Source organism: Nerophis lumbriciformis, linkage group LG08 (genome assembly GCF_033978685.3).
Source record: "Nerophis lumbriciformis linkage group LG08, RoL_Nlum_v2.1, whole genome shotgun sequence".
Lineage (NCBI taxonomy): Eukaryota > Metazoa > Chordata > Actinopteri > Syngnathiformes > Syngnathidae > Nerophis > Nerophis lumbriciformis.
The window spans coordinates 34,817,487-34,833,584 of NC_084555.2; the positions used below are offsets into that span (position 1 = coordinate 34,817,487).

Here is a 16,098-nt window from a genome sequence, read left to right on the forward strand (position 1 = left end):
GAGAGGAGCCAGATGAGGTGGTTCGGGCATCTGGTCAGGATGCCACCCGAACGCCTGTTTAGGGCACGTCCAACCGGTAGGAGGCCACGGGGAAGACCCAGGACACGTTGGGAAGACTATGTCTCCCGGCTGGCTTGGGAACGCCTCGGGATCCCCCGGGAGGAGCTGGACGAAGTGGCTGGGGAGAGGAAAGTCTGGGCTTCCCTGCTTAGGCTGCTGCCCCCGCGACCCGACCTCGGATAAGCGGAAGAAGATATATATATATATATATATATATATATATATATATATATATATATATATATATATATATATACATATATATATATATATATATATATATATAGGACAAAAACATCATCCAGTAAGGGTCCTTAGGCAAGACCCCTCATGATACACCCGCCTACCTCAGGATGAGTGAACACAAAACAAATAGAGTCATAATGGCTCAGAGGTCGCCCGGGTCAACAAGGTCTGCGTCAGTTGCTAGGGAACCAGGACAAACTGATGAGAAATGGGCTACTGGAACAAAATACAGATGGACAAGGGCTAAAAATACAAAGATGCTGGAATGCTACTATAGAAGCAATCCGAGAGAACGGGGCTACATGCAGCGAATGTGGGATCATTGGATACTTCGAAACCCACAATCAAGGCTAACAAAGAAACAGCTGTTAGCCCAGTGTTCCAACATCCGTAATCGAAATCCACTACTAGAGATTAATGAAATCCAACAACGATGCTACGGCAAGGGGGAGCCAGGACGGCAGGTCAGCGGGGAGATGTCATCATCATCATCCCCACAACCAGAGATTGGGTACCAAGTCCCAACAGATACCGACAGCCTCAACACAAGAGCTGCTGACCTGAGCAGCCGACGAATACCAAAGCTGAATTGCCAAGTACCTTCAGAAGATCTACTAGTGGATGTGAATGCTGCTCTGAAGACAATCCCCACAGGAACCATCACAGAGACCAACAAGCTGATACACAGCACAGCAACGGTAATCATGAAGATGCTTGGGTACAAGGTGGGCTCAGGATATAACAAGCAGTACCCACCGGGATGCGGTTACGGGTACGGTTAGAGGCCAAGATAAAGGCAACACAGAGAGAAGTTAGCCAGCTAGCAGAACTACAGGAAGGGAACATGTGAAGTGAAGTGAAGTGAATTATATTTATATAGCGCTTTTTTCTAGTGACTCAAAGCGCTTTACATGGTGACACCCAATATCTAAGTTACATTTAAACCAGTGTGTGTGGCACTGGGAGCAGGTGGGTAAAGTGTCTTGCCCAAAGACACAACGGCAGTGACTAGGATGGCGGAAGCGGGAATCGAACCTGGAACCCTCAAGTTGCTGGCACGGCCACTCTACCAACCGAGCTATGCCGCCCCATATGGTGAATAAAGGGGCACTCAGGAAGTACAACTCACCGTCCATACCAGAGGTACTCAAAACTGCCAAGCAATGACTAACAGCTCTGGCCAACCGGTTGAAGAGATACACCTAGGAGGGTGAGGCCAGCAGAATAAACAAGCTGTTCTCCACTGAACCAGCCAAGGTGTACTCTCAGTGGCAGGGAAACACGAACCGGTCAGACCCACCAAGAACTGAGGTGGAAAAATATTGGAAAGACATATGGGAAAGAGAGGCATCACACAACACCAATGGCCAATGGTTAGTGGACCTGAGAGCTGACCACAGCAACCTCAAAACATATAACATTCACACTCACACAGTGGGGCCAATTTAGTGTTGCCAATCAACCTGCATGTCTTTGGAGGTGGGAGGAAGCCGGAGTACCCGGAGGGAACCCACACAGTCATGGGGAGAACATGCAAACTATATATATATATATATATATATATATATATATATATATATATATATATATGGGCTTCACGGTGGCAGAGGGTTTAGTGCATCTGCCTCACAATACGAAGGTCCTGAGTAGTCTTGGGTTCAATCCCGGGCTCGGGATCTTTCTGTGTGGAGTTTGCATGTCCTCCCCGTGACTGCATGGGTTCCCTCCGGGTACTCCGGCTTCCTCCCACTTCCAAAGACATGCACCTGGGGATAAGTTGATTGGCAACACTAAATTGGCCCTAGTGTGTGGATGTGAGTGTGAATGTTGTCTGTCTATCTGTGTTGGCCCTGCGATGAGGTGGCGACTTGTACAGGGTGTACACCGCCTTCCGCCCGATTGTAGCTGAGATAGGCTCCAGCGCCCCCCGCGACCCCAAAGGGAATAAGTGGTAGAAAATGGATGGATGGATGGATGGATATATATATATATATATATATATATATATATACACACACATACATACATACATACATATATATATATATATATATATATATACACACACATACAGACATACATACATACATATATATATATATATATATATATATATATATATATATATATATATATATATATATATATATATATATATATATATATATATATGATACACACTACTGAAATTATTTTATGAAAGGATTTCAGTAGTGTGTATGAAAGGATTTCAGTGGTGTGTATGAGAAAAAAAATCAGTTGTGCGTATGAAAGGATTTCAGTAGTGTTATGAGAGAGAAAAAATCAGTAGTGTGTGTGAGAGGTTTTCAGTAGTGTGTGTGAGAGGATTTCAGTAGTGTGTAGGAGAGAAAAAAAGGAGTAGTGTGTGTGACAGGACTTCAGTCGTGTGTATGAGAGAAAAAATGTCAGTAGTCTCTGTAGAAGGATTTCAGTAATGTAAATGAGAGAAAAACATTTCAGTAGTGTATGTGGGAGGATGTCAGTAGTGTGTATGAGATAATTGTAGTAGCATGTGAGAGAATTTTAGTAAGGTGTATGAGAAGATTTCAGTAGTGTGTGAGAGAGGATTTCAGTAGTATGAATGAGAGTGGTTCAATAGTGTGTGAGAGAAAAAAAATGTGTTTGAGAGCGTTTCAGTAGTGTGTATGAGAGTGTTTCAGTCGTGTATATGACGGAAGAAAAATGTCAGTAATGTGTATGAAAGGATTTCAGTCGTGTGAATGAGAGTGTTTCAGTAGTGTGTGTAAGAGAAAAACATTTCAGTAGTGTATATGAGAGGATTTTAGTAATTTTTATGAGAGAAAAAAATGTCAGTAGTGTGTATGAGAGGATTTTAGTAATGTGTGTGAGTGGATTTCAGTAGTTTGTGTGAGAGAATAATTTTCAGTTGTTTATATGAGAGCATGTCAGTAGTGTAAGTAAAAAGTAATTCTGAATAATGTATGTTTATATATATATATATATATATATATATATATATATATATATATATATATATATATATATATATATATATACACACACAAAGGCAACACTAAATTGGCCCTAGGGCGTGAATGTTGTCTGTCTATCTGTGTTGGCTCTGCGATGAGATGGCAACTTGTCCAGGGTGTACCCCACCTTCCGCTCAGCACAAGGCTCACGCCCCCCAGCATGTTCCCTGTGGTCACACCTTCCCCCGTGTCATCGCGCTGCGCCCTACTATTTGAAAAAAAAAGGCTTTAACAATCACACTGTAAAAATACATTGAAACCAGTGAATCTGAAAATTGACAGCCGCTTTGGTGCGCATTATTATACAAATTATGAACCGCTGAGGAGTGCAGCAGTTTTTTTTCCTTCAATTACCACCTATTAAACGACTACATTTACAATTTATTAGGTATGATAGTCACGTAAAGATGTCAGAAATCTATATATTCAACGACTGAAACTCACACTTGGAATGCCCGTCAGAAAACGGCTCGTTTAGCTTCCAAATGGCTCCTCAGACTTTTGTGTTGCATAATTGATTTATTGCCAAAATAAGTGAAACATTAATTTTGAATGTAAAAATATATTGTAACAATATGAAATGTTTATTTTGTATACAACTTTATGTTCATGTTTAACATGGTTGCTATAAAACCACATGAAGAAATACAAAAACAAAGACACATCCCAATTAAAAGCGATCTATTATGATTTTCCTCTTTTCTGAAGTTAAACTGTTAGATGCTAGCATTAAAAAATGCCAAAGCATCAAATCATGAGGTTCATGCATTTTGGCGTGAGCTTGTACACAGTTTTGTATGTGTCTGAATGCTGTCTTTTTTAACATTGGGCCATCTGTGACGTCACAGATTGACAGATGTACTACTGTGGGCATTTCCAGATCATGCTCTGCATGTGCCAGGCCCCTCTTCTCTGCTCTGCTCTGCTCTGCTCTCTTATCCCGATGCCTGCAGCCTCCAGTGTTATTTCTTCTTGTTTTATGCTCTCCCGCCTGCTCTTATGTCTATAACATAAATACTTCTGTGTTTATTTGTCCACATCATTTTTACTGTTTTGTCAACATGGACCAGCACGAAGTTGGAAAAAATACGGCGCCAATGCGACATTAATACGTAGTTTGAAGAAACCAGCTGTAGCGCCATTTTTATTGCATGCGCAAAAACTGAGGGAACTCTTTTTCTAGTGTAGTAACACATCGCCATGCAACGGTATTAGCCGTAAAAGCTAACTATGGCAGGAGATAAGCTAGCTTCTACGTCAGCACGAAACAGGTTTGAGTTTGTAATACACAACAAAATGAGATAGAACACCGATTTGTACTGATTGAAAAACATGAACAATCATATTACAGTATCTTTAAAGTATTAGCCCACATTTCATGTTTTGTTTGTACACAGCTAGCCAGACAGCGTATGTACTGTAGTTGTAATAACAAGCATGACGTGCTGTGTGTATCATGATCCATATTAAAATGTGACTCACTCAATGGACAGTTGCCTGTTTGGTCCAGCTGGCTGGGGACATTTTTCCGGATTTATTATTTGGGTCAGCACTCCATTTATGTGGAAATAGCTTGTCTCCAAATTCCACATTTTGCAGCTTCGAGTGACTTTCACCTCACTCTCTCGGCTTCCGTCTGCTCCAACATTTCACCTTTGTGCTCGCTTCTAGAAGCAGTAGTTCATCTTCCGTTCATTCAGCTTCAAAAGTACAAGATTGTGAATCTTCATTTGCCCAAAACTAGTCGTCTTTGTTGTCTATTACAAAGTCTTCCCTGATTAGAACACACTCACGTTTGAATCCAGAAGTAGGAACACAAGTTGTTGCCAGAAGTCGGACGTGCGTTGCTGTGGAAACGGAAATCAATGCGTGGAAGTCAGTTCTGGCAATGATTAAATTAAAATGATCAGAATAAGGTAAATATTGAACATATTACATATTGTTATGAACGTGTCTGTTACTACATTATATATAGATTTGCAGCGTGTAAATAAATAAAATTGATGGAGGGTTTTGACTGTTTTTTTTAGAGGGATTTGAAGGGCGACAACAGTGACTCCCGTTAGCAGCATCTTCCAAGCTTTTTTTTTATCATCTTTAAAATACTAAATAAAATAAAAAAGATGTGTGTTGATGTATTTCATAATGGTTATGATTGATAGTCAAAATTCTGTTATGGTTACTGAGGGGAAGATGACGGCAACTGACACCAGAGGGCTGTAATGTTCAAATATGTATTATATATATAGACCATATATATAATAATAAAACAATAATAATATAAACTACACTGTAAAAAAAAAATCCTATTTTTAAGGTTAATTTACTCTAAATTTCTACTGTAATTTTTCAATTTTTTTTTAAATAGTTCATAAAACTGTAGAATTGAAGACATTATCTGTAAATAAACAATCCGCCTGTTATTTTAAGTAATGTGCCAGTAATGACAAACTATGTATATTTCTATTTTGTTTTACAGAAAAATACCAAATTAATTATACATAGCATTTTCTGTTTTCTTAAATTACTTTCAAATTCATGTAAAGTTACAGTAATTATCTTTCATTAAATATGTAGCTTGTTATATAAAAGTCTATGTCCATACTAACAATCTAAAACAGGGGTGTCAAACTCAAATACAGAGTGGGCCAAAATGTAAAACTGAACAAAGCCGCGGGCCAAGGTTGAACAAATTAACCTTTTAATAGGGACCCAAACAAGTTTTGCATTAAATATTGAACAAGCAAGGCTTATATAACTTTATAATGACATGCAAAATCGAGTTTCAAATAATAATAATTAAAAAATATCAATGGCATATCAAATACAATTTAAATAAAAATTGAATGCCTCTTTTCTATTTGCAGCCTTCTGAGGTAATATCAACATTAGCTTTTTCCACAGGCTAATAAATTTGAAAATAAAATAACAATGAATAAAACAACCATTCAGGACTTTAAACTGCTCAGTTTGCAACACACTGATCTAATCTGATGTGCCCAAGCCAGATACCTGGCATCTTTTCTTGGATGCTAGTTCATTAATGCTCAGGCTTTGAGCTGAGGCAACCTTCATTATTGAACGAAGGTGTTCATCAGTCATTATATCTCGTCCACCCGTTCCACAGTCTTGGGGGCGTACCTTAAATGCACTGCCTTTAACGTACTCTACGAGCTATCGTCACATCCGCTTTTCATCCATTCTAACATCGTTCAGACCCAGTCACAAGATATGTGCGGCTTTTGTACGCACACACGAGCGAATTCAACGCATACTTCATCAACAGCGATACAGGTTACACTGAGGGTGTCAGTATAAAAAACTTTAACACTGTTAGAAATATACGCCACACTGTGAATCCACACCAAACAGGAATGACAAACACATTTCGGGAGAACATCCGCACCGTAACACAACATAAACACAACAGAACAAATACCCAGAATCCTTTGCAGCACTAACTCTTCCAGGACGCTACAAAATACACCCCTAGCTACCACCAAACCTCCCCGCCCCACACACACATACCTTGTAGCGTCCCGGAAGAGTTAGTGCTGCAAAGGGTTCTGGGTATTTGTTCTGTTGTGTTTATGTTGTGTTACGGTGCGGATGTTCTCCCAAAATGTGTTTGTCATTCTTGTTTGGTGTGGATTCACAGTATGGCGTATATTTCTAACAGTGTTAAAGTTTTTTATTTGGCTACCCTCAGTGTAACCTGCATCGCTGTTGATGAAGTATGCGTTGCATTCAATTGTGTGTGCGTGCAGAAGCCGCACATGTTATGTGCCTGGGCCAGCACCCGTTGGACTGGCTGAAAAGCACACATGACGATTTTCGGGAGGGGCGCTGAAGTTTGGAAGACTCCCGGGAGGTTTGGCGGGAGGTTTGGCAAGTATTAGAATTAGCGGTGAATGCGGTGTTACCACGGCACCGCCGCAATATATAATCGGCGGGCCAGCTTTAGTGTTAATTTGATATCGCCTCAAGGGCCAAGTGAAATTACACGGGCCAGAGTTTGACACCCATGCTGTAGAATAAAGGTATTTTTCTGCAGAACTGTTTGCATCGTCAGTTTATTAAAGGTGTTGAGCTTAACAATTCAGAAAAAATCTGTAAAATAATGGTATTTTTCTGTGGAACTGCCAGCATTGTCATTTCATTAAAGGTGTTTGATCGTAATAATTTGGAAAAACTCTGTAGAATAAAGGTATTTTTCTGCAGAACTGTTTGCATCGTCACTTTATTAAAGGGGGTTGATCTTAATAATTTAGTCAAAATCTGTAAAATCACGATATTTTTCCGCAAAATGTTTCATGAAAATTTCTGTAAATATAATGTGTTTGATCATTATTTGGTTTATAATGTTTTACTTTAATTTTATGGTTTTTGTTTGGCAGCCGTAGCTGCCAGTAGATGACCGTTTTTTTACAGAATTTTTTTTTACAGTGTAGGGAAATGGAGTGTGAACTAGATCCAAGAGTGTGTATGGAGGACTATGTGTAGTATTTAACTGAAGTGTGTGTTACCAAGTGTTGACGAGAGCGAACGAGGCAGTCCATGGGGCAGGCAGGTGATCTGGGGCGAGAAAGAGGCATCAGAATCCAAGGGCGAGCGAGGAGCCGAGGAACAAAGGAGGCAGTAAGAGTCCAGAGGGAGATCCGTGGAAAAGTGAGACACACAGCTCACTTTCCAGGCGACGGAGGGTAGGTACACCATAGAAAACTAAGTTTCCGCAAGGATCCCTGGGTCCACTGGTTCTTTAAGCAGCTCGCCCTCATCAATTCCAGGTGTGTAGATTGCAAATTGTCTGCAGGCTTGTAGCTGCGTGGGCGTGCTGCGTGGGCGTGCTGCGTGGGCGTGCTGCTCTCAGCGCGAGCAGGGGCGTGTCCGAGCGCGCTGTCAGCGGTGAGAGAGCGCATGTGGGCGTGACCCGCAGTGCGCTCGTCGGGACGCACAGACGAGGACGCATTGGAATGCGCCCTGGCCGTGACAGTATTCCCCAAAAAACTGCAGTTCTGTTGTGGGTCACACTCCTGTTGCCTCTCGTTCTGCTGCGCGCGCACTGCGGGCCACGCCCACGGGCATTCCCTCTCGGCTGCGGTCGCGCCCCCCCCCCCTGCGGCCGCCATGAATCTCCAATCAACACACCTGAGCGACCTGCCTTCATAAGCCAGCGCGTCTTGAGATCCAGTGCCAGAACGTAGCTTCTCGTAAGCCAACACGTCTCCAGTCTTCTCGCATGTGTATCTCTCTCTCTGTGTTCTCTCCCCGTCGTGTTCATTGTCTATCGTGTTGTGTCGTTCTCCAGCTTTCCGTCGGCCTTCCTTGTCGTCGAGCTGTGTGTTTCGTCTCCCTGGATCCCCTCTGGACTTTCTCTTGCCTCTCTGGACTTAGACCTCACGCCTGCCCATTGACCACAACGCCTCGCTCCAGTCCTTGACCATCCGCCTGTTTTTCAACTTCCGAGCCTGTTTTGCCCTCTTTGGACTTCTGCCTCGATCCCAACACGCACCCTCAACACCCACTGGTAACCACTCTCATATAATTACCACACATAGTCACACTTCATATATTTGGATTACGCACACATCTCACGCACATTACAAGCTGTCAATAAATACGCTGACAGCTAACGACGTCACTGTCTCACTGCCGTCTTCTTCTCCCGCTGCAACGTCACAAGTTCCCCTTTAACTCTAAAACAATAACACGGATTATTCCAAATTCCACAATTCATTTATTGAACGTGGTCAATACGTTATCTATCAGTGATCTCACAATTCAGAAATTACTCATTGATTATCTATCAGTGATCTCACAATTCAGAAATTACTCATTGATTGTGCAATTCATTCAATTTCTTCTTAACGTCAATCTCTAAACTTTTATAACTTACTCAACAATGTTCCAGTTGTATTACAGTATACCTGTCTGCAGTGGAAATGTTTGTTTTGCATAAAACAAGTGATTTTTTTCCCCAAAACATGTATATATCTGAGAAAATAAATACATGTCCGCTGCAGAGGAGGCTGGTTTATAGGAAGATATATGGGGACCAATCCACCTTAATCACCTAAAGTGAGCTGAGGTAGGCATCCAGCACACCCAAGGGTAAATATGTCCATCATTTTTGTGGAGTTTATTGTAGCATGACACAAAACACACAACTCAGTGTAGATTTATTGTGGTTGTTATTCTGCAGCATAGATAATAAGCACTCAATGCTCTATCATCTCATCCTTTTAACAAATAGGTATAAAAATAAATCATAAGTTACATCTTGACAGATATATAGTATATAAGCACTGGATGTTTTCATGGAAAACTTTCTCAACAATGAGGTCAAACCACAGTCGATGACATTGAGGTAAGCATGAATGTGTTTTTGAGGCCCAAGACAAGATTGAGTGTTTATGCCAGGAGTCGGCCTTGTGTGTGTGAATACATCATTAATAGCAATCAATATACTATTGACACCAAAACCACACAATCACATCAAACCTCACATAACATACTAGATCTATAACAGATCATATATTGATATAAATATACACTATATATATATGTATTTCTTTTTTTTAGGTTTGAAAATGCATGCATTTAAATGGAGAGCTGTCAAAATAAAAGCCATGCTACATCACTCTGTTGGTTATGTGGGATCCTCAAGTTGAAGTCAGGAGCCTGCAAATGGTTCCCACCAGACCTTCCTTCTATAAGGCCAGCAGAGTTGGAGAGTTGAGGAGGTCAACAGATTCTGCTTTACCTCCTCCTCCCCCTTTATGGCTGTCCAGACCCTCCGTGAGCAAGTCCAGCTCGGGACAGGCGAAGGTGAAGACGGACAGGTAGCTGCTGCAGGTGGGTGTGGAGGTCACCACGGGGGTACTGAGAGGCTCCAGGTCATTAGAAACTGACTTGTACAGGGTCTCCCAGTCAGAGACCCCGAGGGAGCTGCTCAGATCGATGTCCGGAACGGACCGGGCCGTCTCCGTGGGGGGTTTGTCCTCCAAAGTGGGCAGTAGGTTGTCCATGAGCCCTTCCTTCATGTCCAGAGAGGGCTCCAGGTCGCACATGTGGATTTCGGCGCTGGCGCACAAGAGGATGTCGGAATTCCCGGAGATGGCTGTGGCCGGATCACTCGGGATGTCCATGTCTTGGAGGAGCGAAGGAGCTTCCTGAGTGCTGTCGTCCGGAAGACTGTCCTCCTCCGGACTGGACGGCACTACCGGCGATCCGTTAGACTCCCGCAAAATGGTCTCCATGTCCTCGGACATTTGGCACAGCGGTTTATGCGCGGCGAGGATCAACTCCAGTCGCTCCTTCTCTTTGAGGAGGTTTGCTATTTCTGTCTCCAAGGATGCTTTTTCCTCCTCCAGCGTGTCCGTCTCCTTCGGAGCGGGAAAAAAAGAAGAAGTCCCAACACACATTACACTACTGTTTTTCAACCTTTTTTGAGCCAAGGCACATTTGTTGCGTTGAAAAAATCCGGAGGCACACCACCAGCAGATCTCATTAAAAAAACGAAACTCAGTTGCCAGTAAAAAGTTGTTGTTGCAATTTTTGGATATGACTTTAAACCATAACCAAGCATGCATCACTGTAGCTCTTGTCTCAAAGTAGGTGTACTGTCACCACCTGTCACATCACGCCCCGACTTATTTTGAGTTTTAGTTCTTGTCTTGCGCTCCTATTTTGGTGGCTTTTTCTCTATTTTTGGTATTTTCCTGTAGCAGTTTCATGTCTTCCTTTGAGCGATATTTCCCGCATCTACTTTGTTTTAGCAATCAAGAATATTTCAGTTGTTTTTATCCTTCTTTGTGGGGACATTGTTGATTGTAATGTCACGTACGGATGTACATTGTGTACGCAGTTTTTGCTCCACAGTAAGTCTTTGCTGTCGTCCAGCATTCTGTTTTTGTTTACTTTGCAGCCAGTTCAGTTTTAGTCTCGTTCTGCATAGCCTTCCCTAAGCTTCAATGCCTTTTCTTAGGGGCACTCACCTTTTGTTTATTTTTGGTTTAAGCATTAGATAGGCAGCACGGTGGTAGAAGGGTTAGTGTGTCTGCCTCACAATACGAAGGTCCTGAGTAGTCGTGAGTTCAATCCCGGCCTCGGGATCTTTCTGTGTGGAGTTTGCATGTTCTCCCCGTGACTGCGTGGGTTCCCTCCGGGTACTCCGGTTTCCTCCCACCTCCAAAGACATGCACCTGGGGATAAGTTGATTGGCAACACTAAATTGGCCCTAGTGTGTGAATGTGAGTGTGAATGTTGTCTGTCTATCTGTGTTGGCCCTGCGATGAGGTGGCGACTTGTCCAGGGTGTACACCGCCTCCCGCCCGATTGTAGCTGAGATAGGCTCCAGCGCCCCCCGCGACCCCGAAAGGAATAAGCGGTAGAAAATGGATGGATGGCATTAGATACCTTTTTACCTGCACACTGCCTCCCGCTGTTTTAGACATCTACAAAGCAATTAGCTACCGGCTGCCACCTACTGATATGGAAGAGTATTACACGGTTACTCTGCCGAGCTCTAGACAGCACCGACACTCAACAACAACACATAATTTGCAGACTATAATTACTGGTTTGCAAAAAATATATATATTTAACCCAAATAGGTAAATTTAGATAACGGCACACCAGACTGCATCTCACGGCACACTAATGTGCCGCGGCACAGTGGTTGAAAAACACTGCATTAGACGGCGCGAATGACAGCTGAGCAAACGCATCAGTGTTTACTTACAGCTTGCAGCGTATCCGTCAGTTCCCTCCGTCTGTTGCGACACTTGGCCGCGGCCATTTTATTCCTCTCCCTCCGTATCCTCTTCTTCTCCTCCTCCTCTGGAGACAGCTGGCACGGCAAAGAAATAATTCAGTGAGAACCTCCAAGAATCCAGCCCTCTCATCCGCCAGTCTGCTACATCTGTTGCCAGTGCTGGCCCTCTGAAGAACGGCGCAAGCATGTTTCACGCGGCTAAAAATAGACGATTGTTGCAGACTTGCTGTGACCTGAATATCAATGGCAGACACAAGGCCGGAGGAGCATGCTCTTCTATTCCATGCACAATTAGTCACAATACCTGTTCTGCTTTTGCCTTCCTCGCCACATTGTTCCCCTTACTCCTGCCCTCTTTGGGTGTCGCCTGGTCAGAGCTCTGCAGCGCCTGATTGGCTTGCTTGCTGCCCGGAGACGAGGAGACGGATGTAATGATTGTAGGCTGGACCATCCACTGGAAATCTGGGCTGGAGGAAATTGCGGTGACTGTCGGAACAAACGCTGCATCTTGGCAGATGTCCTGCAGAGGAACAACATATATGATTGTGATTATACATTTAAAGTCAAAAGAACTCGTTGAAATGCAGCCAAACAGAAATAGCCCTGTCCGGATCAATATTTGACTTTATCATTGCTGGTGACGTCAGCGCTGACGCAGGGATGCTGTGGAGTCTCCTGAATGGATTTATTTTCCTCAATGAAGCGCTGCGTCGTCACGCTCGGCAAACACAAACCCGGTTCAGTGGTAAACAAAAGACAAGACATTTGATTGAAATGGTGTCCAAATGACAATCCATTTACACATGTCGAATGTTCGAGGCGGACCGCGTGTTGATTGGAGGAACAAACTCATACCTTTGCATTGCACCCCGTGGAGGAAGAGAATGAGGAGGTTGGAGAGCTCGCCTCCTCCGCCGTTTCCTGGCACCTTGTCACGGCAGGGGAGTCCGCCCGGCAGGTGGGGGGCACGTCCTCCATGTCAGGCGGCATCTTGTTACGAAGCATTATTGAAAAAAATTGTTTTGTATTTCCACAAAAAAAAAAAAAAAAAAAAAGGGGAAAAAGGGGAAAAAGGGAAAAAAATCTGCTGCGAATGGCTGAGGCTGAGTCGTCCAGGTATAAAGTCTACCTGGTAACTGCACGAGCTGGACGCAAGCCCCTCCTTTTCAGCCCTGCTACAATTTTATGAATGAACTCGGACTGTACCATTCAAGGGAGGAAAGGGGGGGGGGGGTGACTGACAGCAACAAAACATTTTCCTCGCTTTGTTTTCATGTCTATGCCGTTACATATATGTGTGTTTAGTGACATTAAAAAGGCAAACGTAACGTTTCTCGCCATTCAAACGTTTTTAAACTGGGCTCATTGAAAACGTGAGCCGTCAACGCACGTGACCATTCACGCCGTGTCATTGGGTGGGCGTGTTCACTCCCCCCCACACACACACACATACGTAGCATACGTATACTGTTTAATTAATACGACAAGGTGCGTCTCTTAATCCCATTAGCGACAACTAATGGACTGTTTAAATGAGGACTATAGTAACGTTGCAGTGTATTATCAAGTGTGCGGTCATAATAGAGCAACGTGAGGGCGAAGTCACGTGACGCATGTGCTGGAGGACAGGAGGAAACGAGCATCTTCCTCCTCCTCCTCCTCCTCTTCAAGGACAGGCGGCCGGTGAGCTGGCGTACGTGCTTTGTGGACTCTAGTGTCAATTAAAACGGGGTTTAAAATGCATCGTTTGTTCCATGTTTGTGAGGGCTGGCGGCTGAGCATGATAAAGAATGGAAGAGGAGATTGGGATTGGTTGACACACTCATTATATCTCGCCACCAGAGGGCGCCACGCTCCCAGTCTGTGGCGTAAACATTTGACGGAATTAGGATCTGGGGTCAATACCGGAGTAAAACAGTTCAACGTATCGAGTATAAAGGTGTGTTTTTCACATCAATGTAAATCATACTTACCAACCCTCCCGAATTTTCCGGGAGACTCCCGAAATTCAGCGCCCTCCCGAAAACCTCCCGGGACAAATATTCTCCCGAAAATCTCCCGATTTTCAGCCGGAGCTGGAGGCCACGCCCCCTCCAGCTCCATGCGGACCTGAGTGAGGACAGCCTTTTTTCACGACGGGAGGACAACAAGGTGACAAGAACTAAATCATCCAGACCAGAGACAAATTGTAATATTATGTTTATCTTACCTAAAAATAAATATATTTATTAATTTAAAAAAAAAAAAAAAAAAAAACATTTTTACTATCCATCCATCCATTTCTACCGCTTATTCCCTTTGGGGTCGCGGGGGGGCGCTGGAGCCTATCATTTTGCTAAAAACATCAAAATTAATTGTATTTTTTTTGTATTTTGTCTGACTCCTTATTACATCCAGCCATAGAATTAAAATAAACATATTTGAAATAATTAATTTTATATTATCATAATAATTCATTTAAAATGACCATATTTAATTATTAAAATAATTGCTTGTTTATCAACAACTTTAGCATTTTATTCATTACATTTTGAAGCTCTCAGAAGCCAAGTTATGTTATATTCCTTAAGATTTATTTATGCAAGTTTGAAGTATCAATTATCCAAACACAGTTTTGTTTGCATATTTTCAGGATATATATATATATATATATATATGTATATATATATATATATATATTAGAGATGCGCGGTTTGCGGGCACAACTGCGGAGTCCGCGGATTATCCGCGGATCGGGCGGATGAAATAAAAAAAAATTAGATTTTATCCGCGGGTCAGGTCGGGTCGGGAGGTTGAAATAAAAAAAAATTAAATTTTAAATAGATTCAGGCGGGTGGCAGTTAAACCAATTCGGAAATATATATACATAGTTAAATGTTGTTACCCACATACGAAAAACGAGCAGGCACCTGCTGCATATGCCACAACAGAAGAAAAAAAAAAAGAGATGGACACTTTTACGGAGCGGAGAAGGGACGCCTCGCCGGGGTCCGGGACCGAGGCTCCTTCCCCCGAGAGGGCCCCACCGGGAGCCGTAGCTGAGGCGATCCGCGAGAAGGGCCCGACGCACGTCCAGGGTCACCACCGCGCCCACCGCACCGACACCCCGCCTCGTCCGCCTTCGCCGCGGCCGGCGTCACGCGCAGCAGGTAAGCAGCTTACCTGCCCGCCACCCCCGTGGCCGGGGGCTCGTAACAGGGGTCACTCCGCGCGCTCCGCCCGCGCAGCTTACCTGCCCGCCACCCCTGTTGCCGGGGGCGCGTAACAGGGGTCACTCCGCGCGCAGTGCGCTCACGAAAGGGGTGGGGCTCACCCTGGTTGATATAGACAGCAGGACGGTGGCCATGGAAGTCGGAACCCGCTAAGGAGTGTGTAACAACCCACCTGCCGAATCAACTAGCCCTGAAAATGGATGGCGCTGGATCGTCGGGCCCATATACCCGGCCGTCGCCGGCAGCGAGACGCGCTTGGAGGTGCGCTCAGCACGGCTCCCATATGATTGCGCACTGGTGTGCGTCTGGGTCGTGACAGCGTGGCACGCAAATGTCTGTGCTGCATTGGATCAGTCTCCTTTCTTTAACAGGCAAAAGCTTTATAACCTCACTAATGCCTTGCATCGTCTATATTAGATATATAACAACGGGCGGGTGCGGGCGGGTGCGGTTCTGATCAAATGTTAGATCGGGTGGATGGTGGATGGTTGACGACTTTCTGATGCGGTTGCGGATGAAATAATTGCCTATCCGCGCATCTCTAATATATATATATATACATCTATATATATATATATATATATATATATATATATATATATATATATATATATATATATATATATATATATACATATATATATATATATATATATGTATGAAATACTCGACTTGGTGAATTCTAGCTGTCAATATACTCCCCCCTCTTAACCACGCCCCCAACCACGCCCCAACCCACCCCAACCACGCCCCCCCACCCTCCACCCCCACCTCCCGAAATCGGAGCTCT

The 16,098-nt window shown here is 43.6% G+C and overlaps 1 protein-coding gene across 1 annotated transcript; it reads right to left on the bottom strand.

The window, feature by feature from the left end:
* Positions 1-9,187: 9,187 nt before the first annotated feature.
* On the bottom strand, positions 9,188-13,231 carry LOC133611302 (protein c-Fos-like). The gene is made up of 4 exons (XM_061967999.2): positions 12,952-13,231; positions 12,401-12,616; positions 12,064-12,171; positions 9,188-10,705 (listed from the first exon to the last, which is right to left on the bottom strand). The coding sequence occupies exons 1-4, from the start codon at positions 13,099-13,101 to the stop codon at positions 10,031-10,033; spliced, it is 1,149 nt and encodes a 382-aa protein (XP_061823983.1). The 5' UTR covers positions 13,102-13,231; the 3' UTR covers positions 9,188-10,030.
* Positions 13,232-16,098: the final 2,867 nt, after the last annotated feature.